The sequence below is a fragment of the Globicephala melas genome, chromosome 1 (assembly GCF_963455315.2).
Source record: "Globicephala melas chromosome 1, mGloMel1.2, whole genome shotgun sequence".
Taxonomy (NCBI): domain Eukaryota; kingdom Metazoa; phylum Chordata; class Mammalia; order Artiodactyla; family Delphinidae; genus Globicephala; species Globicephala melas.
This window is the reverse complement of record NC_083314.1, coordinates 33323700-33349944: the sequence shown is the minus strand read 5'-3', so window position 1 is coordinate 33349944 and position 26245 is coordinate 33323700. Positions and strand designations below refer to the sequence as shown.

Here is a 26245-nt window from a genome sequence, read left to right as displayed (position 1 = left end):
TTGGGGTTTCATTTGGGAATGGTGGGTTGAGTCCGAAAGAGGATCCACAGGCACAAGCATTCTGTGTCAAGTGCCTGCTTTCTGCTGGACTCACAGCAGAGAAAGAGAGCAGAGGGAAGGAGATAGTTCCCGAAGGTTTTCTTAAAAAGTGCATTTAAACTTAAGACTATAGTGCAGCTGAACAACTGGATTGGAAAATTGGTTGTTTAGCTCTGCAGTCGGTGTCAGGGCCCACTGGCTGAGAGAGAATAAAAGCTGTTTGAGTTTGTGAACTGCCAGTGCTATGAACCAAGGCAAAGGGCCTCTAGGGAGCGGGGACTCAGTGACCTCTTTTCCCCATTTCCACACATCAGGGGGAATGACAGCACTGAGCTAAGGAACCATTGCCAGGGGCCTGGGCTGGTAGCACGACAGGCAGTGGCCCTGCTCTAGAGTTCTCCTGTTCCCAGCTCTGCCTTTAAGGAATCACAGACCCAGAATTCCAGAATCTCAGATCCAGAGGGGACCAGAGATTGCACAGAATGCCCGCTTCAGCTCCCGGACAGATGGTCCCCTAGCACAGATGCCCAGTGCCCCAGGGAATGCTCACAACTCCTCTGCCCCGATGTTTGCCAGCTTAGATGGGTAGTAAATTTCCTTCTTGTGTGTGCTGAAACCCACATCCCTTCCACCAACCAGCATGGTGGGTATATCCCTTAAATGGGAATGGCCCCTCAGATGACCTGACCCACAGGTCACAGACTACCCAAATTCACCTGCAGGCATTTTTTTCTTGGCCTAACTAGTGCTTAAAACTCTTTTGTTAAATCCAATATTTACTCCAGCCCCAGCACTCCCTGTTGTCCCCTGGCCCAGCCACTTTCCTTGTCTGTGAGACCCGGCTGGTCTCCAGAGTTACACTATGGGTTTTTGCAGTGACCATGTATGAAGAGCCTCCTTGGTCTAGTGTTCATTCCCTTCCTTTATAAATTAGCCTCTTCCCTTCCAGAGCTACACTCACCCCAGGGATTTCCTTCCTCTTGTCATGCTCTTATCTCCATCTTGTGACCTTTATTAATATAAAACCAACCAAACCAGCAGAGCAATTTTACTGTTCCTTTTCCTGTGCACGTGCATTTAAGTCAGTGGTTCCAATCAGCTACCCTACCTTCTGGGATTTGGGGAAACCGGGGGTGTTATCATAATGACTGGGGCAATTAATGCTTGGGGGCCAGAGATGCTAAGTATCCTGCTGTGCAAGGGACAGTCCCATTAAAAAAAAAAAGCCACTAACCCTCACGGAGAAACACTGATTTAAATGGAACTGGCTTAATTTTTTTCCTATATCTTTTATTTAACTTCTTTCTCTATATTTCTTTAAAATGGGGATAACTTATTTCACTCACAGAACACTACATTTCCTTCATAGGGTTGTTGTGAAGATTACGCAAGATAAAACAAAACAGATGCCTGACACATCTGAGAACATAATAAATGTTAGTGATGATGGCCGATTTAAAAAATTGAGTGGTGAGACGAGAACAGGTGTGTCTACCCATGGATCTGGAGTCTAGTCCTACTAGAATAGCTAGTCTGCCATTAAACAACCATGTAATTCTGACCATGGCATTTCTCCTCTCCAAACAATGAGAGGTTGTACTAGATTTCTGGAGACCTGTTCTTCCCAAATATTCTACGGTTCTGTGTTACTAATAAGATGCATGACATACCCTTTTGATTTTCTTTCAGGCTTTCCTAGTCTGGGCCAGCACTCCCAGGAACAATGTTGAGAGCTGACCTGAGGCTATATTTCCTCCTACATCAGATTAAAGGACAAAGAAGACAGGTAAAGAAGAAACAGTGTGTACAGGACAGATACACACAGGATATCATTTCTTCCCTGAAGTCTGTGATATTTTGCGGGAGGCTGTGTTGGCTGGTGGCTTCAACTTTTTCCAGTTGTCTCCCTTCCTCAAATGGAGAAAGAGCTTTCTCCCCAGAAAACATCCTTTTGTGCTGATCACTAGACTCTCACCACAAAGGGATTCAGGGAAGCAGCTTCTGAGGCTCAGCAGTGAGGCAGAGGCTCAGAAATAGATCCCCCCATCCTCCCTTCCCACCTGCTAGAAGGAAGGCTGACGGTGATTGGAGGCAAGAGGACATCAAAGTGAAAAAACAGCGGTTCAGCTCATTTGAATAAACCAGGAAGAAAGGAACTGCAATAGCTTATTATTGAGAGAATAATTCGTACCTAGGTTACATATAGTAAGAGGAGATGGAGCATGGATGGTAGAAATTAACAAAATAAAAATCAGAAATATAATCTTCTTTGTGCCTGATGTGGAGTTAGAGTACCATTTACTCCGAATTTCTTACTTCAGATTTCCCTCCTGGATATTTGAGGAATCTTACAAATGATTCCTCTAAGCACCAGGAAGAAGAATATTCAAATAAGACTTGAACCTAGGGGGTTATCCTCAGGCAGATTCAAGTATGCTGTTTTAGTGGCAAAGGGACCTTCCTCTTAGATTTTACAGATTGCTGGGGCCCTCTGGTGGAAGATAAAGGTTACATCTGCTGGTTAAAGGCCACACTCACGGTTGAGGAAGCTGCAGCCCCCAGTTCTGAGGTAAGCAAGAGAAAGAGGAAATATCAGGTGCTAAGTATCTCACAGGCATTACTTCATTTGTTCCTTAACGCTCTGTTTTCTAGATCAGGGAGCTGAGGCTCAAAGACCCTAAGTGAACTGCCAGAGGTCACCTGCTAAATAGCTAACTGGCAATCCTAATTCAATGCCAAGGATTCCAGAAATCCTGATGGTCACAAATGTTTTAAATACAGACAACACACACACAGAAGAAAAAGAACACAGATGCAGTTATCCCCAGAATGTGTCCCATATTTAGGTAACAGATTTATCCAGTTTTAAGCAGTGTACTTTGCTGGAGTTTGAATTAAGGTTTTTCAACACAGTGCACCAGAAGTTTCATGTTTCTTTAAATTGATTTGAATACATGGCTTATTTCCCACTTTTTCTTTTAAAGGTTAACGATGAAGGGGAAAGAGCCGCAGAGGGAAAGGAAGCAAGATAGGGCTACCTAGACCAAATGTGTTAATTAGCCAAGCAATGCTTCATATCACTTCCCCTCTTTGGGTGTTGAAGAAAATGATCTTTAAGGACACGTTAACCTAAAAGATTTTTTTTGCATACCTTGCCCTAAACCTGAAATGACTGCTTACTCCTCTCTCCCTTCTTTTCTCCACCCCTGAAAGTTTTCTGTGTGTGTGTATGTGTGTGGCAGAAACATTTGAGTATCTAACTGAAATTTAGGAGTCTAGTAGGACAAAGCAAAAATCCATTCTTATACTCATGACCTTGCCCCCAGCAATTGCCCGCTGTTCCTCTTCCTCCCAAAACTTTCTATTATAATTATAGACTACAGCAGTGATTCTCAGAATGTGGTTCCTAGACCAGCAAAACCAGCATCACTTGGGAACCTGACAGAAGTGCAGGGGCTTGAGCCCACCCACACATACTGGTCGGAACCTCTGGAATGAGACCTAGCAATCTGCTGGCCAAGCCCTCCAGGTGATTATGATGCTTGCTAAGGATTGAAAGTACTGCTCGAGAACAGGGTTCTTAACCCAGGGTCCACAGAGAGTGTTAGGGGGTCTAAAAGTTCCTTGGGTTTGCATATAAAATTTTACATATGTATTTACCCTTCCTGTGGAGACAGGATCCACAGCAGCCACCTCCTGACCCCAAACAAGCTAGGGACTACTTACGGCCCTACAACTCTGTTTCATGGTAAACATCCTCCTGCTTGCGCCCACAAACTCTTCTCTTTCCTCCACTTCTTTACCTTAAAAGATGCCTGGCTTTCCCCCAAAGAATCTTAGTGGTCATTTTCCCACACCTCATCTACCTTCAGTACAGGAGATGGGCCTCCCCTGTACTGCACCCCGACCATTATCCGTCTGCACATAAGTCTCTGCTCTTTTAAGACTTAAACGTATTCTTCTCTTTTCTCCTCCTTTATTATGTCATCTGCTGACCTTCCAGATACCTTCCCTCATTCATTATAGACTTTGGGTTCCTACAATCCTGCCATCATCCTGGGTGATATCAACATCATATGAATGAATGATTCATCCGACACCCTAGCCTCACAGGACTGTCATTGACACATCAACATCAAAGAATTTCACCCCCATAACACTTCAACCACTCACTCTGTGCCACACCTGGGACTTGCCCTTACCTGGGATTGTACCAGACGGCTAAGGCTGAGTTACAGTGTGGTAACAAATCCCCAAATCTTGGTGGTTTCCAATAAAACGTTTGTTTCTCTGCCCACTGCAGGACAGCTGCAGCTCTACTCCCTGTTCTCGCCAATCTTGGAGCCAGGCTGAAGAAGCAGCCCCCGTTCTAGGGTGCACTAGCCTTGTGCTGAGAGAAAGGAGCAGACTGGCCCCCTCAATGGTCCCCAAATCTCTCCTCAGAAGTAACATGCTTCATTTCCACTCACATTTCATTGACAAGCCTTGCTGTGAGAGAGGCAGGAAGCACAGTCCTCTCCAAGGCCTGGTGGAGAGATGAGGCAGACGTCTTTGAAGTCTTACTAGGACATCAATCTCTCTCAGAATGTGGCAACCTGTCTCTTCTGCTCTCGGCCCACTCCTACTATGCCATTCTTCCAATTTCATTAAGGCTTGCCATTTCCAATCAGCCCCCTCCTGGAAATAGTGCGAGTAGATACCCTGAACACTTAGTCAGTGCTGACTTGACATCTGTTATCCCGTGAGGTATCTGGGGCTTAGAGAAGTTACATAACCTGTCTTCACTTTCTTCTCATGATTGTCTTCTAGATTAGAACCATCACTTCAACCATTAGGGAAACCGAAGGACCAGGCAGAATTGCAAGCCCAGGTGGGGCACATGAATGTGTAGTAACAGCAGACCGCAAGTTGTGTGATTTTCCTCCTGAAGCACTCAGCAGCTGGACCTACTGGTTCTCAACCAGGGGCGATTTGCTCCTTAAGTGACATTTACCAATGTCTGAAGACATTTTTGATGATCATAATTGGTTGGGCAGGGAGTGCTACTGGCTGCTGGCATCTAGTGAGTAGAGGCCAAGGATGCTGTTCAACATCCTACAGTGCACAGGACACCCTTCCCCACAACAAAGAATTTTCCAAACCAAAATGTCAATAGTGCTGAGGTTGAGAAACCCAGGTCTAGAGATGGGGTAGTCTCAGGCACTTGTCTTGCAAAAGTTTCCTACTCTGTTCTCTCTCCTGCTCTCCAGCATATCGGTTTCAGACCTTCTCCATTCTCTTCAAACTCTTATCCCAACTACATCCTCTTATCACACTCAACTCTCTCCTTCCGTGCTTTCAGCTACAGTCTTCTCAGATGCCATTGTTTCCTCACCTAAAGGCCCTTGCATGTCTCCTCTTATCTGTGGCATTCCTCCCCACCTCTTCAAACTCCTATCCTGCCTTTAGATCTGTTTCTCATTTCTTCAAGGAGGTTGCTCTTAAACCCTTGATTAAATGAGGCCCCTCTTCTATATTTCTCATAGCAGCATGTATTTTTCCAACATAATTCTTCACATAATAGTATGTGCTTAACTAGTTAGTTTCCCTAAGCCATGAGAGCAGGACCCACATTCATCATCTTCACCATTGTATTCCCTGTACCTAGAAAGTATAAGATACGTAATAGATACTTAATATTTACAGCCCAGGGCTTTCCTGAGCTTTTCCACTTGAATCTCCTCAATGCACAAAATCAACACATCCAACTCATTACTTCTTTCCTACCTCATCACTGCCACCAAAATCCTACACTTTTACCCATATTCTTTATCTCAATGAATGGCACCACCATCCACCAACTGTCCAAACCATGCTAGACACCTCCCTTTCCCTCACATACACATTCATTCATGAAGTCTGTCACTTCCACCTTGATTTCTCTCAAATCCATGCACTTCTTTTGGGTTTTTGTCTCAGACACAACGGTTTTAACTGCTGACTCTTCAATTCTTAGTTGCCTTGGACATATTAATTTTGCTAAGCCTTAAATACCTCCTGGGATAATAGATGCCAAGTCAGCACATACTAAGTGTTCAGTAAACGTTACCTATTATTCTTTCCAGTTCCAGTGCCATTGGCTTCGGGAGTATCATCATTTCCAGCCCAGATAGCTGCCACAGCCTAATGGTTCTCCCTGCCTCTGATCTAGCCAGCACTCCAGTCTCTTATCAACAATGCAGCCAGAATGATCTTTCAGAAATGTAAATGACATCATGTCACACTCCTGCTTAAAATCCTTTGATGGCTATCCACTGCCTTCAGGATAAGGTTCAAACTTGTTAGCTTGGCTTATCACATCTTCATTACCCAGCCCCTCCAACACTCCAGTCCCATCTCTCGTCACTTCTCCAGGCACATCGTTTGCTCCAGTTATGCGGAACAACTTTATGTTCCCAAACAAGCCATTCTCTTACCTGCAGTACTTTCATTACTGCTTCCTCAGCCCATGTGGAAACTGTCTTCTGTCCCTAACGTGACTGGTAGACTGTTAGGCAACTTGAGGGAGCTTCCTTATTCACTGTGGTATCCCCAGTACCAAGCAGGCTCTGGCTCCTATTAACCCTTAATAACTTTATTGAGCGAGTTTAACTCTTACCCTTTATTTTGAAAAGAAAGCAAAAGGAAAACATTAATCAAATGAATTTAGGGTTGGAGATATACATAGCAAGATTATCCCTGTATCCCCAAACCTGTAATGACCTGAAATCTTTCTAATAGCACTAATGCTTTTTATACTTTTAGAGGTTGGATTTGAGCAAATTCTAGCAAACAATCACTGGCTAGGCATTCGTCTGCTAATAACAGATTAGCTCAGTTACTAGTTTCAGCTTGCCTTCTTCTAGCCTCAAGACTACTTTCAATAAGGGTAAACCTGCAGTACCAGGAATTAAGGTGAGTAGGATACAAACCCCAGGAAACAAAACATGGTATGCAGTTGTTATTATTAAAAAGTAACTTTTGGGACTTCCCTGGTGGCGCAGTGGTTCAGAATCCACCTGCCAATGCACGGGACACGGGTTCAATCCCCGGTCCAGGAAGATCCCACATGCTGCAGAGCACCTAAGCCAATGTGCCACAACTACTGAGCCTGCGCTCTAGAGCCGTCGGCCACAACTACTGAGCCCACATGCCCAAAGCCTGTGCTCGGCAACTATAGAAGCCACCGCAATGAGAAGCCTGCGCACTGCAACGAACAGTAGCTGCTGCTCGCCACAACTAGAGGAAGCCCGTGTGCAGCAACAAAGACCCAATGCAGCCAAAAAATAAATTAAAAAAAAAATAACTTTAAGAATTCACAAAACATGGGAATGGTTGTGTGGACACAGAAGCTGGCCTCATCCTTGTCTCTAATGCTCCTCTTGCTTTTTTTGTTTTCATTTTTTAAATGCCATCCCTACTATTTCCACTCTCTCTCCCACCCCACCCCCAGGCCTCCTCATACAGGTGTATACTACCTAACTCTAGGGGGATATCATTTGTATGGCAGCGTATGAAAGGTGCTCCCAAAAGTTGTGCAGTGAGCACCAATCTGTGCCTACTATGTGACAGCCGTAAGCTCAGGACAACTGACCAGATGCTTTACCCACCTTAATGGCCTCAGCTACCAGGGAATGATCTTTTGAAAAGCATGTGCGTACTTTGTGACAAGCCCTCAGTACCTTTCACACTAGCCCCAATTCAAAAACACAACAAAATAGAACCCTGCACTTGGCACCTCTTCATAAACTCAATAGAGGCAAATCCATTGTCATCATTTGAAATCTCTTCACTAGCAAAGAGGGTGTTGGACAGGTTGATATATTCATGGGTTCAGAAGAGTTTGGCAGTCTTGGGCCAAGAAGAGGGCTTGCCTTAAATCATTCTAGACATGCAGTTGCTACTGTATCTGCTCTAATTCTCAAGGCCTCTAGTGGGGGTAACTCCACAACTCACTGCCTTAGCTCAATGCTAAAAATACTCTGCAAAATTTTGAGGTTTCCTTCAAGATTGGGAGCCTAAAAATGAAATACAGCAATTACTCTAACAGTTAACTGTGTGTATGTTGATTGGAGGTGGGGGGGGGGATTAAAAGTTGTTGTTGTTTTTGAGTACAATAACTTCTATTTATTCTCTTCATTCCTGTCACACCAAAGACTATATAAAGACAGAAGACAAGATTTTGCTATATACAAAGCCAATTACATACTTCCCCAATAATGACACCATGAAATGGCAAAATGAAAAATATTTAATACACAAAAAAAGCACAACAGAATCAACAGATATTAAAAGCATTACATAGTGCAAACACCGAAAAGATACAGAGCTATTAACTTAGTGGTGCTTATAAAGATTAGGCAAGAACTCATGAAAATATCTCCTTTTCTCATTTGGTGGGCTGGTCACTATTCAGTTATTTTAAATTGCCTTTTTCTTCCCATTTTATGAAACCACATTTGCTACTCCTATTAATTATGACTACCTAATCAGATATGTTATTTGGAAAATTGCATGCTTTCTGTATACCGACTGCATTTTATGCCATCTACTCAAGTGCATGTAAGACAGAATTTTTTATACCAAGACCATAGCAAGGCAGTTGTAGCTACTAGCCAAATCTACACACACACTTCTCTCAGAATCTAGAGGCAGAACTCTTCTAGACAAGAGCTCATGTCAAGCAAAGGATATCTGAGCTAGAGGCATGGGTAAAAGGAAGCAATATAGGCTCTGCTAGGCAGGCACAAAGGGGAGTTCGTGCTCAGCTTCCAGGACATGAGGTATTCTGAATATATACCCCAGAGCTTGGTCTACCCAAAGCGTAACAACTTCTAGTATCTTATTCAAGGCAATTAGAGGTTCTATTGCGCTCCCACACTTAATCCCCACAACAAACTATGAGGTAGAAAGAGTAGTATGTGGACTCATTTTACAGATGAGAAAAATTGAGGCTTAAGAAGGTCAAGACTGGGACTCACCATGGTGGAATAATCTTACTCCTTATCTCTATCCAAGAGGCACTTAACAGCTCCTAGCTATAGACTAGGAGAGAGTTCTATTCAAGAGGCTGCTTTGCCAAGTGCTGAGGAAGCCAGAAACATTTCATTTCTCCTTTAAAACATGTTCTATAACTTTCTAAAGGGGGAAAGAAAAAACCAAAGGAGACATTTTGATTCTTTATGAAAAAGGAAGTGGAAAAAATGAGGCAAACTGTAGGGAACAAAATGTATACATTGCTATATTTAAAATGGATAACCAACATGGACCTACTGTATAGCACAGGGAACTCTGAGCAGTGTTATGTGGCAGCCTGGATGGGAGGGGACTTTGAGGGAGAATGGGTACATGTATATGTATGACTGAGTCACTTTGCTGTGCACCTGAAACTATTACAACTTTGTTAATTGGCTATACTCCAATATAAAATAAAAAGTTTAAAAATAAATAAATAAAACGGATAACCAACAAAGACCTATTGTATAGCACAGGGAACTCTGCTCAATATTATATAACAACCTAAATGGGAAAAGACTTTGAAAAAGAACAGATACATGTATAACTGAATCACTTTGCTGTACACCTGAAACACATTGTTAATCACTTATACTCCAAAATAAAATAGAGTTAAAAATTAATAATAATCTTCCTGTAGGAAGAGGACAGGCTGACCTCAATTTCTAAATGCTGAGACAATAGGGGAACTAAATCCCCTGTTGCCCCATCATACACACAAATCCTCAACTACCGTTGTTTTGTACTAGATGGTAGTTCTGATGTCATATCTTTCCTTCTTATTGCTAGAATCTACCACCTAACTCTGCAAGAGAAACAATCCCCAGGACTGGCTGGAAAAGAGGAACCTTATCTAAAGATACTGTAGTTACAACCACCCAAGGGGTAATACAGAAGGCCTTTGGTATAAAAGCAATATTCAGAAGTAGATAATAACTTTGAACTCCAAGAAAAAAGAGCAACAGGATGGAAGGAAGGAAGGGGAAATGTCTGACATCAAAGTACTTACTGTTTAAAAAAAAAAAAAAAGCCTTAGGATAAGAAATTAGATGCTCTAATAGACTGTTATAATAATGTCAATTTGCCAAATTACAGCAACTATTACAGCAACTATTCGAGAAAGGAGTTGCTCTGACAGCACTATTTGGCCCTTTTTAGGATCCTTGACCCATCCTGCCCCAAGAAATGAGGAGTTCTATTTGCTGTGCCATGTTCCCAGAAGACATTTAATAAAGATCCTGAATGAAGGAAAACAATCTGAAGAAACAGCATCTTGGATTTCAGATAAGCTACCAAGATATACTAACTACCTCTTTCTGCAGATACACTGCTTTCTCTAACATTTCAGTCATTCAAAAGGCTCTTGAAAGAAGTACAGTAAACCCAAGTGTAGGTTTATTATAATATGCTCTTTAACAATGCCACATTCACCAACAGTAGAATTATTTGGGATTGCACGTTCATTGCATTAAAAGATCTCAAAATGCTAATAGGACATTCTCCCATAGGAGAGAAGAGATCTGTGGCTCTTAAAGAAAGAATATAGCAATGGCAAACAAGGAAAGCTCTGTCAACGAAAAGGATATCTCAAGGCCATCTGGAAAACTGTCTTCAGATTAGGTCTGGGGAGCTACTTGAACCACTACCTCAGATAATCCTCATTTCCAGTTTAGCTTTAGGGTCCTCTATATTCCTCCTCAGCTAATCACAAATCTGGGAAATTCCAGCAAAGTAATCTCAGCATAGCGTATGGCAGTGCAAAATTTCAGACATTTGTAAACACTGTACATGTTACTTTTGGCACAGGGGAGGGCTTGCAGGTTCCTTTATCTTTGAAGTACAGATTGTAAACACAGCCAGTCCACAGACATTTTTAGCAAAAGCTTTAACAGTCTTGATAGTGTGTGTGCACACATGTACACCCATGAATGGGAGATCTGTCAAAATGAATTCTTTAGAACATGGGCCTGAATAATTTAAGCAGCTATCTGGCTAAATGGAAAACAACAGATTCACAGTATCTAAAATCATATACTTTCAGAAGTTCATATAACTCTCTGTAGGAAAAAAATCAAATAGCTGGTTAACAGGTTTCCTCCTTTCTAAAGAAAACCAAGAGGTAACACTACAATAGCTTTGTAGAACATGAGATCTTAACATTTACTAATTTCTCAGCGACTGTCAAAGGAGCCAACATTGCATCGAACTGACATTAAAAAAGTTTACAAATGATCCTGACCTTTAAAAATAAATTCTTACAAACAAAATAACGTCCCACAAAGCATTACATACATCTAAATATACATAAATTATTATTAAAACACAACTGAATATTTCAAATGCTTGGCAGTGATTCAATCTTATATTATACAACTTCACGGCAGTTTGGAAGCTGGCCTGGCTGGACACTGACCACTGTTCAAGCCTAGGATTGGGAACCTATGATATTCCATAGATGGACTGTGAAGAAATGCTTATAAGTTTAAAGCCTTGATCTACGATTTTTATAAAGTCTGATTTAAGTATTAAATACAGAAGCATACCAAATATTATAATTATGGTGCAAGTAAAATGAGCTAACAATAAGAGACGGAAGACATTTTTAGCTATAATCTAGAAATTCACCGCTTTTCTAAGGATTTGTCATTTCTGGTCTGAACATTTTGTCTGGGATAACATGGTCATAAATATTAATTTATATAACTAAAATAAGAAATTTGATGCTAATGTGGGATGATTTCATTAATCACAAGTCTATGGCGTGATGCAGCGGAAACTATAAACTCCACTGACACCTACTTTAACAGATCCTTTCCTCACAATTAAGATTTCAATCCAAGCATGGCTTACCTATAACTAGGAAGACCATAATAATTTAATGTCCAAAAGAAGACATTTGAGAGTGAAAGGGGAGCAACAGAGATGAACTGGATAGGATGCTGAAAAATAGGGGTAAACTGGCACTGTCTCCAGAAAACCAGAGTACATAGTCACCCTAACTACAAAATAAATGACAGTGCTTGGAAGTCAAGAGTTTCATCATCACATAGCAGTAAACTATGACGTCTTCAAATACAAACCATGTCTTGCTTATCTGTACCGCAGTGACATTGAAAAAAAGAACAAAATCAAAATCAGACCAAGAAGATGGCTTAACGATTCTTGCGGGTAAAGAATTGCTCTGATAGTTCCATTTGGCCCTTTTTAGGATCCCTGACCCATCCTACCCCAAGAAACAAGGAGTTCTACTCGCTGTGCTATGCTCCCAGATGACATTTAATAAAGATCCTGGATGACGGAAAACAATCTGCAGATGCAGCATCTTAGATTTCAGATAAGCTACCAAGAAACACTACCTACCTCTTTCTACAGATACACTTCTTTCTCTTTAATATTTCAGTCATTCAAAAGGCTCTTGATAGAAGTACAGTAAACCCAAGTGTACATTTATTGTAATACTTTCAGCTCAAATGCGCAGCTTAAGATCTTCTAAGTAAAGTACTTACTGCTAATGGGGACAGTAAAAACCCAGGTGACCCAAGGGGAAAAGAAAGTAAGTAGAGTAACATAAGAGGATTCTGTGCTAGGCAAGGATGCACCAAATTAGCATCAAACATCTACACACAAATAAAAATTCTAAATTTTTTCTTATTTAAGTTTTCTAAAAAACTGCAACTTTATAAGGAATCAGAGGGTACAAGTGCAGATTCCAGCTCTCCCTGCTCCTTCTTTGAGTTATCACTTGCAAAAGTAATTAACTGGCAAAAATAAAACAAAATCGAGGGCTATCAAACTATTATGAAGAGAGTAATGGTGGGGGGGAATTAGGGTAGAAAATTATTTAACTTTCTAAATATTCAGAGCATTTACCATAGTCTAACAAAACACTGAACAGTCTAACAAAACACTGAACTTGAAGAACTGGTTCTACTTATTGGGGGGAAAAAACCCTTGTCCCTAATGCCTGGAGGGAGCCAGAGACCTGAGTTTCATTCCCCAAGAAGGAAAAATACTGGAGAAAAGAGTTCAGGTTCCTCTGCCATCTTTACTTGTCTTCCCAATGGGAGGAGTAACTTATCTGATTATATAAGAGAGCTTGATATTTACTGTGCCTTTTCTCTTTGGGGAGAAAGGGTTAAAAGTCTCTGTTCTCTCTGAAGTCCTATTTTGGCTGCAACTCATATTCTCCAACAATATTTTAAGGTTATCAGTTGTTCCAAATTCAATACGCACCACCATTTAACAAATAATGAGAAGGAAGCAAGTATGGTTTAAAGGTTTACTACAAGAGACTTAGATTCTAGTAATAGCTCTATCACTAGCTGTGACTTTCAGAAGTCATTTATCCTTTCAGCCTCATGTGCAAAATAAAAGCGGTTGTGTAGATGAGTGCATCCTAATTTTAAAGTTCTATGAGTTTAACAAAACTTCTCTAGAAATTAAATATAATGCTAAACAAAGGGATCTTGTTCTACTTCCTGCACCTTAAAACACCCTTCCTTCTAAGGCACGGCAGGGCTTCCAAAAGTGTGGTTTGTGAACTTGCGGCAGCTTCCAGAAACACTTGTTCAAATGGAAATCCCTGGCCCAGACCTCAGGGATCAAAGAGTCTGCGTGTGCACGCACTCCTGTGAGTGTATGCACGTGTGTGTGTTTGGGGCCGGGGGTTGAGATGGGCGTATAACAAGCAACACAGGTGATTCTTATGAGCCTTAAAATTGATAATTCTAGGGCCTTGGTTTTCAAAATGACTACATTCATACTGGTACCCAGGCATACACCAAGATTTTTTCCACAGGGAAAGCAGACAAGAATATCTGTAAGGAAAACAACTGAAAGATCTTCAATTTCCATATGTATTATCCTAAGATTTACATGATCAGATAAGGCCTCTTCAGAGCTATCATTTCTCTTTAATTACTTTCCTTTTCACAACTGCTATACTGTTTTCAGAAGAAAGGCTGCCTCTCACCCATCTAAAATCTTACTATGGGGCATTGCCTCAGAATGTAAAAAACCTCAGAGGCATCAAACAAAGACAAAAAACCCCTAGCAGACTCCCAAGAGACAGGAGGAAAGAGTAAAGCAAAGAGAGCTTTGGTTAAAAACTGTGTGCCTTATCTTTTATAGAACTGTCGTTGAGAAGAGGTTGTGCCATAGATGTATATGATACATTTAACTGAATTAAATAAAGTCAAACACTTTGACTGAAAATGAAATCTGATTTGGCTGATTAGTTTTATAATGAGAATAGGCTTTGCCAGTTTATATGACCCGACTTTTTCTATAAATTCAATCAGCTAAATCTACAGATCCAAGGTTTGGGCAAAAATATCTTGAAAGGACATCTACAATATACTGGATGATACATCCTCTGTAAGTACTTAAATTTTAAAAATTTAGAAGTCGAATTAAACATGTGCAAAAGGAAAACTAATCGAAGGTGAGAGCCATGAAATGGTGGAGGAACTGCCTGCAAAGTGGCACAAGAGAACATTCTGAGGTGACAAACATCCTATTAGAAGGGAACACTTTGTTTGCTAATTATACCTCAATTTTTAAAGTACGCAAAATATCATATATACTTTTTCAAAATTCTTTTTGAGGTACATTAGCAAAAATGTTTGCTACCACTGCTCTAGGCACTTTACAAACATATTGGTTCCTCTGAACAATGCAACATAAAGTGATCTACTTTATACATAAATTACTTATGTTTTTTTCATTGTTAGCTTTAATATTTTTCTAATAGCCATCTTGGATTTTGAGGCCTAAGAACATTCCCTAACAGAAAAGAAGAGTAAGGAATAAAATTAACTAAAGAAATGATTAATCTTCAAGTAATTTGCTAAATGAAAGAATGAATGTATATCTATTTGTACTGGTAGTTGCTCCCTCCCAGATCTTCATCTTCTTTTTTTTTTTTTAAATAACTTCCTTTTTTCCCTTTTTTTAAATATTTACTTATTTATTTGGCTGCACCAGGTGGGAATCTTCGCTGTGGCATGCAGGATCTAGTTCTCCCACCAGGTATCAAACCAGGCCCCCTGCACTGGGAGCTCAGAGTCTTAACCACTGGACCACCAGGGAAGTGCCAGATCCTCATCTTTGAAGACAGAATGAAGTGATTAACTTCTCTTTTAATGTTACTGGTGTCTCCAAATTGATAATCTAGTTCGAAAGAACTTATTATCAAATTCCATATAAGTTTAGAAGCAAAAATATGTCCTACAGCACAAATGTTTCCATGAATAAATGAAAGTATGAAATGGGTCACACTGAGATGCTCAATACTGACATTTTGATATATGACCAGGCCCTGTTAATATCTGTCTGCAACTCATTGATTCAGCTATGCTATAAAAACCTTAATAACCAACTGAATCTCCTTCTTGCAAATAGGACATGAAGCCCCAGCCTTCTTTAATCTTCTGGCACAATGAAAACAAGTGACAAGATGGCCTGTCCTCCCATGAATTATGTTCCCGTCTCGTGGTCTTTTCTCACATAGACTACATGGCTTCAAGAGATTCTGGCAATCCTCCATGTTTTCTGTACCTGTTCTCTGTTCATAAAGGTTATCTGATTTTTCTCCCATGCTTGATATGGTCTCTTGGCTTTCAGAACTGTGAGCCAAATCCAAGAATTCCACTGAGTTGCAGGGACCAAAAAGTTTGGAGTTTTCTTCCTTTACATATATATCTTTAGGTCTAACAACTGGAGCTGATATGGTTCTTCTGCAGTCAGGAACATCAATTCCTTCACTTTCTTGCTTTTCAGGTATGGCAGTGATATCAGACGTGGAGAGAGAATGGGTTAATTTAGAACAATCTGAATACCAATCCTTCCTCAAGGCCCAGCAACGAAAACAGTACCTCTTGCTTGGAGAGTTAAATTTCTTGCACTCAGTACACTGCCACTCATCCTACAAAGACAAGTGCAGCCAATTAATACTCACTCAGTGGAGAACATGATGCTGAGGAAAAGGGAAAGTAGGTCAAATTCTCATCATCTCACACTAAGCTAGTAAGAATCCAGACATTCCAAACCAGTGGTCTAGCTTAGAACTTGAACAAAGTCTATGGCTACGTGTAAATAAGTCTTGAGAAGTTTTACAATGACAGTGACATAATTGCCATTTCAAGCCAAAATTTGATGTAGCTAATCTTTTAAAAAAAGTTAAATCATTTTAGCTTTCTATTTAGTCTGGGTAGAATTTACATTGTTTGCTTTTCCCCACTGCCTTCTTTTTAGGTCATTTTTCTTTGTATAACTTACTCTTTTATTGAGCAAGAGGCTAAAGAATGAAGAAAAGATAATACTCTTTCTTTCCTACTAATTAAGAAATGTTATAAAATTTGTCAAAAAGGAAATTAAAATGAAATTTGAAAACTACTACATTTACTCATGCTCTCTCACTGCTCTCAGGATCATAGGTAGCTAATTGTATGCCTAAATCACATTCTCTGAAAAATGAATGTTCTTGTCCTTGAATGCCAAGTAATTTTTTTCCTACTTCTCCATGTTCAAATTAGGAGATACCAGAGCTCAATGAATTTCAAATGCCTTTCTTAATTCAAAGGTAGCTACCTGGAACAAGTCAAGAGTATTTAATGTGGATAATTGCCTGGCTTTGACAGGATCAATGACTTGACACATGCTGACTTGATTACTTTCAGAACGAAGGCCAAGCACTTCAAGTTTAGAAGTTATAACTCAACTGCCTATACTGAGAGGCAGGGACACAACCATTTGTTAAACTGGGATGTTCTCCAGAGAGCCTCAGAACATTCTTGCCAGTTTAAGATCCTCAGATTTCATCTGAAATGCTATACAAATACCCAAAGGAACTTCAAAGATCTGGAATTTATAATTGATGGTTTGTCACAGTCTAATTGGCATCACTTTTCTTTTTTAGTAGTACATAAAATAATAGGGCTTATTAAATTCCATGGCATCTCTGAATTGATGAAATATAGTCTATTTGCTTAATAGGTTTTCTGGGCCCAAGTAGCCTCAAAAGTCTGATGAAGATGGAAACACTTATCTCTGCTACTTGTATTATGGTCAAGAACACTTAATGGACCAATATATCTCACCTTATTACTTAGCTATGCACAAACAATTTTCAATGAATTACCATAATGGTTAGCAGTGGTGGGGTGTGAGCTAGGGGGAAGGATCAACACTAGAGACAACGTAAAATTTTTATATCCTTACACAGCAAAATGTAAAATCCCCTCCTTATCCTTCCCCCACCACCCTTCTTCCCACAGTGAGTTAGCTGAGGAAGTACTAAAAGGGAAATGGGGAACTAGCATGAAAAGAGAAAAGCAAGGTATACATTTGAATCTAAACCTGAGTTGCCAATTGGTGACAAATCCACACCTGTTATCTAACAGCTTAATACTCAATATTCATTTATCAGCCCCCATTAATATAAACCTGTGTAGAAGTTAAGTCATTTTCCATTTGTTTCTATTTAAGAAAGCACTGAAAGTATTATACTTGACCAAGAATTTTAGATAGCTTATAGGCGTATCTTTGGGATTACAGAGAGGTGTTTAGTGGGAAAAGCAGTACAGGACTATTTTGAATAACTGTGTATCCACTGCATAACGTCCAAAGAGTTCTGAAAGCAGGGAGAAAGGCACACAGAGAGGCATTTAAATCATCCCTTTTCAAGGCAGGGAGAGGATTAGATCAACTCATCCCCTTCTCTTCTCAAATTCCAATAAAAATCTAACAAGATGTAAAGAAACCAATACCTCTACCTAGGAAAGGTAGATAGAAATGGGGGATATGGCATTCTTCAACACAAGTGAACTGCTGGAACTTTAACATCTGAAGACGTGGGTGGTGTAAAACAGCTCTTTTACTAGAAACTCATACCTCAGAGGTAACTTCTATATCAGTATCATCACTTATGGACTTAGAGTCCTCAAGGTCATCATTTTTTCCCACTTCAATCACCTGAGAAAGCAAAGACATCTTATTAGCAAGGTTTACCTATTTTATTTTATTTTATTTTATTTTATTTTATTTTATTTTATTTTATTTTATTTAGGTTTACCTATTTTAGATGTCATTACCTGAGAGCAAAAAAGACAGAAGAGCTTCAGTTTAAAACTCACATTCTTCTCCCAACACTAGCACTTAAAAAGGAGACTGCTTATATGTGAGACATGATTCCGTACATACCTAGCTGACATTTCAGTAGAATAAAGCACCCAGAGGGGTTACCAAATATCTTTGGCATTCAGAAGAGAGAGGGTTCCCAAATTTATGCATTTAAATAAACAATATCAGAGTATAAATTATTAAATGGGGAAATTTTTTATCTTGAGAATCTATGTAGGCATTCACAAGAATAAAACAGGATTACATGAGAAAATGGAAGTAAAAAGCACCATATAGAATGAGAAAATTAGATGTGAAGAATGAAAACAAAGTACATTTTACTTTTCATATTCAAAAGTAAAACTAGTTATGTGATACTCTTGACTGTCCTATAAAAACATGCCCATGGACCAGGAAAAAAAGTCAAGAAATGTGGGAAGCGTCTTTTAAATTTTGAAATTTAAAATTCTAAAAATTAAAATCCCAGTTTTGTGATCCAATGAATGGAATGAAACCAATTATGATACAATTATGAACCACTGTATAGCAACTTTCTCACAAAAGTTCAAGTATTTTAAGTCCCATCTCTCTCTATAGAAGTTTCCAATGTCACCTCTGTCTTCATTCTAATAACTTGTACTCCCTCCTAATGCTACCAAAAAATAACTAGCTCAACAAAGACCAAGCATTTCCTGCCTCCCACAAACCTATCAGAATACCCTTCAGGGACCCAAATTACTATGAAAAGCCTTTAAATTAAAAGAATGACCCAATTTAGGTCTGGTTTTTGCAGTATTTATTCAATGGATATTTACTGTGACTCTCATCCAAGTCAGCACTGGACCTGCTGCCCAATGCTTTTTGAGACTTGAGCATGTGCCTATATGACTCTTCATCTTGGTGTGCTTATACCATGTGTACTATGAATTCTAACTCTCTTCCTTCCTCCTATTTAAACTCTAAAATATGTAGGAAGAGCTCATCTGTTTAGTTCCATTTAGGTATAAAGCAGGTATGGAAACTACTGAGAAGTCTAAGAAATAAAGATTTTTTTTTGCCCTACAGGATTTTGTGGCCATTTAGAACTTTGCCTTGTTAGCAAAGCAAGGTCTCCAGAAGAAAAAACTCCACAATGAGAGATTAGACAAGCAGGAAAAGGGTACCTTATTGCTTCTAACAAACTAGGAGATTTACCCATGAAGGCCTATCCTATTTTTAAGACAGGCTTGGTTAACTTAATGTAAATCTTGAAACTGGATATAGGAAAAGTATTTTTTAAAAAAGGGGGAGGATTAGAGCTTCCCTGGTGGCACAGTGGTTGAGAGTCTGCTTGCCGATGCAAGGGACACGGGTTCGTGCCCCAGTCTGGGAAGATCCCACATGCCGCGGAGCGGCTGGGCCCGTGAGCCATGGCCGCTGGGCCTGAGCGTCTGGAGTCTGTGCTCCGCAACGGGAGAGGCCACAACAGTGAGAGGCCCGCATACCGCAAAAAAAAAAAAAGGCGGGGGGATTACATGAGTCATTTGTTCTACAAAGCAGCACAGGGTCAGGTCACCAGATTTGAAAAGATTATACTATATGCATGTAAATCCAATCAATGTGAAATTTTTCCACAACATACCTTTTTGTCTCTCACCTTCCCTACTTCTTCACTTGTTTGTTCAGGATCAGTAGCTTCAACTTTTATTCCAACACCAAACTGCTCTGATACTGACTCATTCAAAAACCACAGGTCATCTGTGGTGTCTGAAACAATGGCAGTACCTATATCCTAATATAAAGAAAACAAACATGAGTTTTTGTAGTCAGAGGTTTATTAGAGATGTTGAACCCAAGTAAATGAAGCCAAAACTCAATGTCCTCACACATCTCTAAAGAACGCCTAGCCTTTCTTCCACAGATATGTATTCATTCAATAAATATCTACTTGGCAGCTACTACGTATAAACTAATGGGTGGGTATAAGAGCACCTGGCAAGGAATTTTCTATTTTAACCATAAATCAGGCATTAACACCAGAGAAACAGCACTAAAGTGCTTAAAAGCTAAAAACTCGTAGTTGCTCAACTAAATAGAATCTATCCACTACAATCCGTTCTGAGGACCTAGAAAACTTCTATTAATTGTGACATATTCTTTCCTGTAATAGTCAATGATGTTTACCAAAGAAATATGAGAAATACTGATGATAATTCAAACCTTCTGTCTTCTTTCTGAACTTTTTTTTTTATTTTGAGGTAAAGTTGGTATATAACACTTCTTTCTTAATTCTTAACTTTAAATATAACTTTCTACATTCATCAACGGACATTTTATGACGTGTTTTTTCTACAATATTCATAAGAGACAACTTATTATTTTGCCATTATTATACGTCCATTCACTTACTGAACAAATACTCACTAATTGCCTATTATGTGTCAGATGCTGCCTATTGCTTCTATCTAGGCAACAGAATAGAGTGGTCAATAATACAAAAGCTCTGGACTTGTATTTCAATGTGGTCAGACAACAAACACATAAACAAAATAAAATAATAGTTTTACAATGTGAGAAGTACAATGGAGAATATAAAAGAGCAGAATGGTGATAGCCTGAATTAGGCTGTAACAGTGAAAGTAATAAAAAGTGGATAGCTAGATTTTAGGTATGTTTTAGAAAAAGCGTTGATAGCCTGAATGTGGTATATGAGAAAGAAAGAAATCAATGATATCCCTTGATACTTGGCTGGAATAACTGGGTGGAAGGCAGACTTATGAAAAAGGAAACGCTGAATAGTAGTGTTAGTTTAAAAAAAAAATCAAGAGTTCTGTTTTGAACATGTTAAATGTCAGATCATCTAAGTGTTGAGTAGGCAGCTGGATATGGAAGCTGGGCACTGAGGAGAGAGGTCAGCACTGAAGATACAGATTTGGGCAACACATGCATAGAGATGGTACTTAAAAGTCATAGCACTGAATGGGAATTCTTAGAGGATGTAATGTATGGTTCAAGAGTAACCAAGAATGTTACTCTTTCAAAAGAAAAAAAAAGTTCCTCTTCAGATGTGAAATTCACCTGATTTGTCTGTAAATCAGTTGAGCCATTACTTCTAGGTGTATAGTTATTTCTCAAGTTTCCTAAAAACCACCAAGGCAAGCCAGCTACATCCCACTCCTCAAACCCGAGGTCCAGTCTTGACGTCTCATCTTGGGTTAAATTTGCTACCAAGTCTTCATCTACAAAAGTCAAATGAAAAGGATGGTAACTATGTACACAACACTTAAGAATCAAGACTCTCTTTATAATACTTACAATCTCTTGTGTAAGAGAGGTAAAAAGAAATTGCTCTTCCCAGTAAGAAAGAATCAGAAGTCAAATACCTGTCTCAGTGGCAGAGCCCAAATCTCCTTCCCCCCGTTTTAGGCTTCATTAGCAAGTAATGACACTAGAGAGCATTCATCAAGTAATATAAACTCTGAAAGCAGTTTATATTATATTATATATATAATATATATATTATATTATATATATAATATATATTATATTATATATAATATATATAAAATATATATATTATTTATTATTCTATCAATAAAAGGATATCTAAATGGTCATTTATTGGCAATTTAAACATCCCTACCACTGTAATAACTGAAGAATGACTTGCTCCAGTACATGATACCTGACAATGGCTTGATTCAGTGGACTGCAAATGATGATGGCATAGTGGCCCAACCCTTGAGATAGAAACAAGGTGGTACAGACCATAATGGGCAATCACAAGGTTGCCAAGGCAGTCTCACTGGTACCACATATTTTCGGACATTTCTCAACAATTCATATGTTTTAATAGGTAACAACCACTATGAAACACTGAGCTCTAGGCTGTCCAAATAAATATATACATATGTCCTTTCTGGATCAATAGGCTCTTTTGGAGTTAAGATATCTAAAATCTAGAAATATTGCAAATCCAAAACATATTAAGGGCCCACATGTTCTCAATAAAAGATCTCGCGTTATACATCGGGCTTCCCTGGTGGCGCAGTGGTTGAGAGTCCGCCTGCCGATGCAGGGGACACAGGTTCGTGCCCGGGTCTGGGAAGATCCCACATGCCGCGGAGCAGCTGGGCCCGTGAGCCATGGCCGCTGAGCCTGTGCGTCCGGAGCCTGTGCTTTGCAACGGGAGAGGCCACAACAGTGAGAGGCCCGCGTACCGCGAAAAAATTAAAAAAAAAAAAAAAAAAGATCTCGTGTTATACATCTAGATGATATTCAAGGGAGTTACAAACATAAGTTTGTTGCTACCACATGAAATTCTTTTCCTTCTTTCCCACGTCCAATCTTTCTCGTTGTGCTTTACTCTTTTCCTACTTTCTTACTCTCCTCTACCTCTTCCCAATGCCCTAGGCATGCCAATGGCGACCGAGGTGTTTAAATGTGCTAAGACACATACGGTTGAAAAAATGTCTGCAATAAATGGATCCCTGACAAAACAAAAGGTTACCCTCTCTACTTACAAATTTTGTTGTTCTTGCCTATTAAAAGGCATACTTGTGCTCACGGAAACTTCAACTATCTTTTACTTACTCATTGCTGAAATTATGAGAAACCTAATTCCTGAGAGGGTGCCACATTAAAGTTATCTTCAACTATTCAAGCTCTATAACTTCTTGGGAAGGGAATGAAAAGAGGTCATTCTTTCCACATATAAAAATTCTCTCCTTTCTACATGTACACCTCCCTGAAAATACTAAGCTATTTCTTCTCAAAATTTACATCACAAACTTCATAGAGTCTCTTGAATTGGCTGTTCTTATATTCTAAACAGCCTTTTGAGTAGAAAATAAGCCAGCACCTGTATTTAAAGAAACAAAATTACACATTTAATACCATGCAGACTGGAATAAGCTCCAACATAACTAGATAGTCCAAAATTCAGTTTATATTCAAATGCACTCTGAAGAAGACAATCCAGCATGATAAACGATTAAATTTTAATTTAATCATTTAAAATAATTTCAGCAGCATAATTTTCTGGGATGTTACTAGAGGTCTAACCTGCCAATTTTGCAAGTTTGAGTCAGGTACCTATACTAGAAACCATCATGCCATAAAATATCTTTGAGGAATTTATGATTTTACATTATCTTTGCAGGAAAATTTTTAGGAAATGCTTTATAAAGTAGGGTTTGGGGAAAACTTCCAAAACGTTGATCAACTCACTTAACCTGACCATACTATATCTAATATGAATGGCAAAGATCTAATGACTACCATCCAGGGGCAAAGGAGGTACTAGGCTTCTTATGTCTCATTCTTGGCTGTGAGATATTAAGTATATTTTACCATCTTTGCAAACTTCAAAAAAATCTATGAAAATTAGCCTTTGCCTCAAGCAGACAAATAAAAATAAAAATTCTAACCAGATCAAATGTATAACAGGGATGCCAAGATTTAAAAGGCCAAGGCAGCTGAGTTACCAGGTGGCAAACTGATAAATGTGTGGCTATCTTCTGTTAGCATGCTAGCTAAAGGAAGGGTCTTGCTCCATCCAGTCATCACATGTTGCTAAAAAAGAACTACCACCTTCTTCAAAGTTAACAGTGGTGACTAGGGTAAAAAAAAAAAAAAGGTTTTCGGAAAAGAATGAAAAATAAGTATGACATATGCCCCCACTACTCGACATACAAAGAGACAGCATTATTATTTTCTGAGTTCTCTATAACGGTCTTAATTACTGCTTGTGCTTAATATGGATAGATGCCATTTCTAAGTCACCACTGGGACTTCCCTGGTGGTCCAGTGGTTAAGAATCTGCCTTGCAGGGGTTCCCTGGTGGCGCAGTGGTTGAGAGTCCGCCTGTCGATGTAGGGGACACAGGTTCGTGCCCCGGTCCGGGAAGATCCCACATGCCGCGGAACGGCTGGGCCCGTGAGCCATAGCCGCTGAGCCTGCGTGTCCGGAGCCTGTGCTCCGCAACGGGAGAGGCCACAACAGTGAGAGGCCCGCGTATTACAAAAAAGAAAAAAGAAAAAAAAAGCATCTGCCTTGCAATGCAGGGAATGCCGGTTCGACCCCCGGTGGGGGAACTAAGATCCCAAATGCCGCAGGGCAACTAAGCCCGTGCACTGCAACTACTGAGCCCTCGTGCCACAACTACAGAGCCCACGCGCTCTGGAGCCTGCGCGCCACAACTACTGAACCTGCGCACTCTGGAGCTCGTGCACCACAACTAGAGCCTGCGTGCCACAACTAATAAGCCTGTGCACCACAACTAGAGAGAAGCCTGCGCACTGCGACAAAGAGCCCACACGCCGCAATGAAAGATCCCGCGTGCTGCAACTAAGACCCAATAAATAAATAAATAAACATTAATAAAAAATAAAAGTCACCACCAAAAAATAAGAAACAGAGAGAGAAACAGAGAGAAAAAAAGAAAGGTCTACATAGCCTTAATCCAAAACTTACCTTCTCTAGAATTTCTGCATTTACGCTGTGAGGTAGGCAGTGCGGGAATATTGCCTTCTTCAGTTCTTTTCCTGGAATTGGAACTTTCCTCTACACTTTGCTGAAAAGAAGGGAAAGGTGTCTCTCAGTGCAGTAGAAATGACTGTGACCAGGGGATGTAGCAGTTCCATTCTGGCTCACCAGTTAGTGTGCGACACAATGGGTTACGCACAAGAAAGGAAAACTCTGGAGTTCACAACAGTCATCAAATAAAGGCAACCTCTCCTCAACCCACTGTGGGGAAAAAAATCTGCACAAAAGGCCAAAATCTACTGTTAAAAACAGGTTATCAATATAAAGCCTCTAGCCTACACAAAATTAGGCATAATTCAGAAAAAAAGAACGTATACCAAGATGATCATAAAGTTTTCCCAGGTTTGGGGAAGCTTTAAGAAATGGCCTGACCTGAACTTAATTGCAAAAAGCCTGTTAAAATTTAATAAAGCAATTTCCTCAGACACCTCCATACCTACACCATCACACACACAGGCACATACAAACCCTAAGAAAATGCAACTGGAAGAACTGAAGATCAGAAGTGCTACATCCCAAGGAAAGATTCAGAGACTGGAACTCTGTTATGGGCAGAACAGAGAAGGTTCACTCTGTCCCTAGTCTGTGAACTCCCAAGAACCTTTCTTGTTAAATTCTTACCGCATTCAGGGAAAGGTCTTGGGAGTCCAAGATCATAGGTACAGAGAAGGGGCCACTCTGTACAACAAAAGAAGTCACCGTGTGGTGATTTTACCTTCAGTTGGTCTTGACTTGGAATATCCATACTGTGATCCTGTGCGAGAGCGAGAGTCTGAGCAGCATCTGGATAGCAAGTAAAACAAAAGGAAAACCTTCCCTGGTAATAACCATTCTTTCCACACCAAAAGGACCTCAGCAAACAACCCTGGAGCCAGGTTTGGTCCCTAAAGATGATTCTGACCGGCCAAGGCTTTCATCCAAAAGGAAAGGAAAAATGAAAACTAATAAAAATGGCATAGATCAAGAGAGGCTATTTTCAAAATATATTACCAAAATATAATCTGAAGAAAAATCAAAAATGACTAAAAAATGTTCTTCCATAGCACGCTTTCAAATTCAATACAGAAAGTGATTCCAAGCACGGAATAATGGAGAGTATTTTATCATCTATTCCTATAGGTATGTTTCCAAATTTGCCTAACTTGTTAACAATAAGAAAAAAAATTTGGCTTTTTAATTTAATTTTTATTTTCAAGTGTTAAAGCTATACAGTATTATGAAATCTAAAAATCTGGGATTTTTCCCACTTGCTTTATGACACAATAGCATCCTCATGCATTCTAAGTGTCAATGATGATTTCACAGTTTAAATTCCCATCCCCTGAATATAGATTCGTTTTTTTAATCAACCAGTCTTATTTTTCCGAGTTTCTATAAACATTTCCTAAGAAGGAAGAAGTAGATAAAGTTTTTCTCAAGGCCAATAAAAAGAAACAAAGGAAAGAATAACCTGAGAGAATTTCTTAGATAGAGAAAAATGTATTTCAAGGCCTTGAAAATTTTTCAAGCACAAAAGAAGATGAAAACT

The 26245-nt window shown here is 39.6% G+C and overlaps 1 protein-coding gene across 12 annotated transcripts in view; it reads right to left on the bottom strand.

Moving 5' to 3' along the window:
• The window catches only part of MDM4 (MDM4 regulator of p53), a 56924-nt gene that overhangs the window by 7450 nt on the left and 23229 nt on the right, over window positions 1–26245 (bottom strand). For 2 of the 12 annotated variants that reach the window (XM_060291616.1, XM_060291564.1), the window contains exons 6-11: window positions 25433–25500; window positions 24646–24745; window positions 21250–21410; window positions 19814–19963; window positions 17965–18045; window positions 15631–15997 (exon numbers count right to left, since the gene is read on the bottom strand). In XM_060291616.1, the coding sequence (XP_060147599.1) occupies window positions 15631–15997; window positions 17965–18045; window positions 19814–19963; window positions 21250–21410; window positions 24646–24745; window positions 25433–25500 (927 nt within the window). Of the gene's footprint in view, window positions 1–8290; window positions 15998–17964; window positions 18046–19813; window positions 19964–21249; window positions 21411–24645; window positions 25628–26245 lie in introns of those variants that run through there. The other 10 variants (XM_030872741.2, XM_060291513.1, XM_060291668.1 and 7 more) reach the window with 10 other exon arrangements.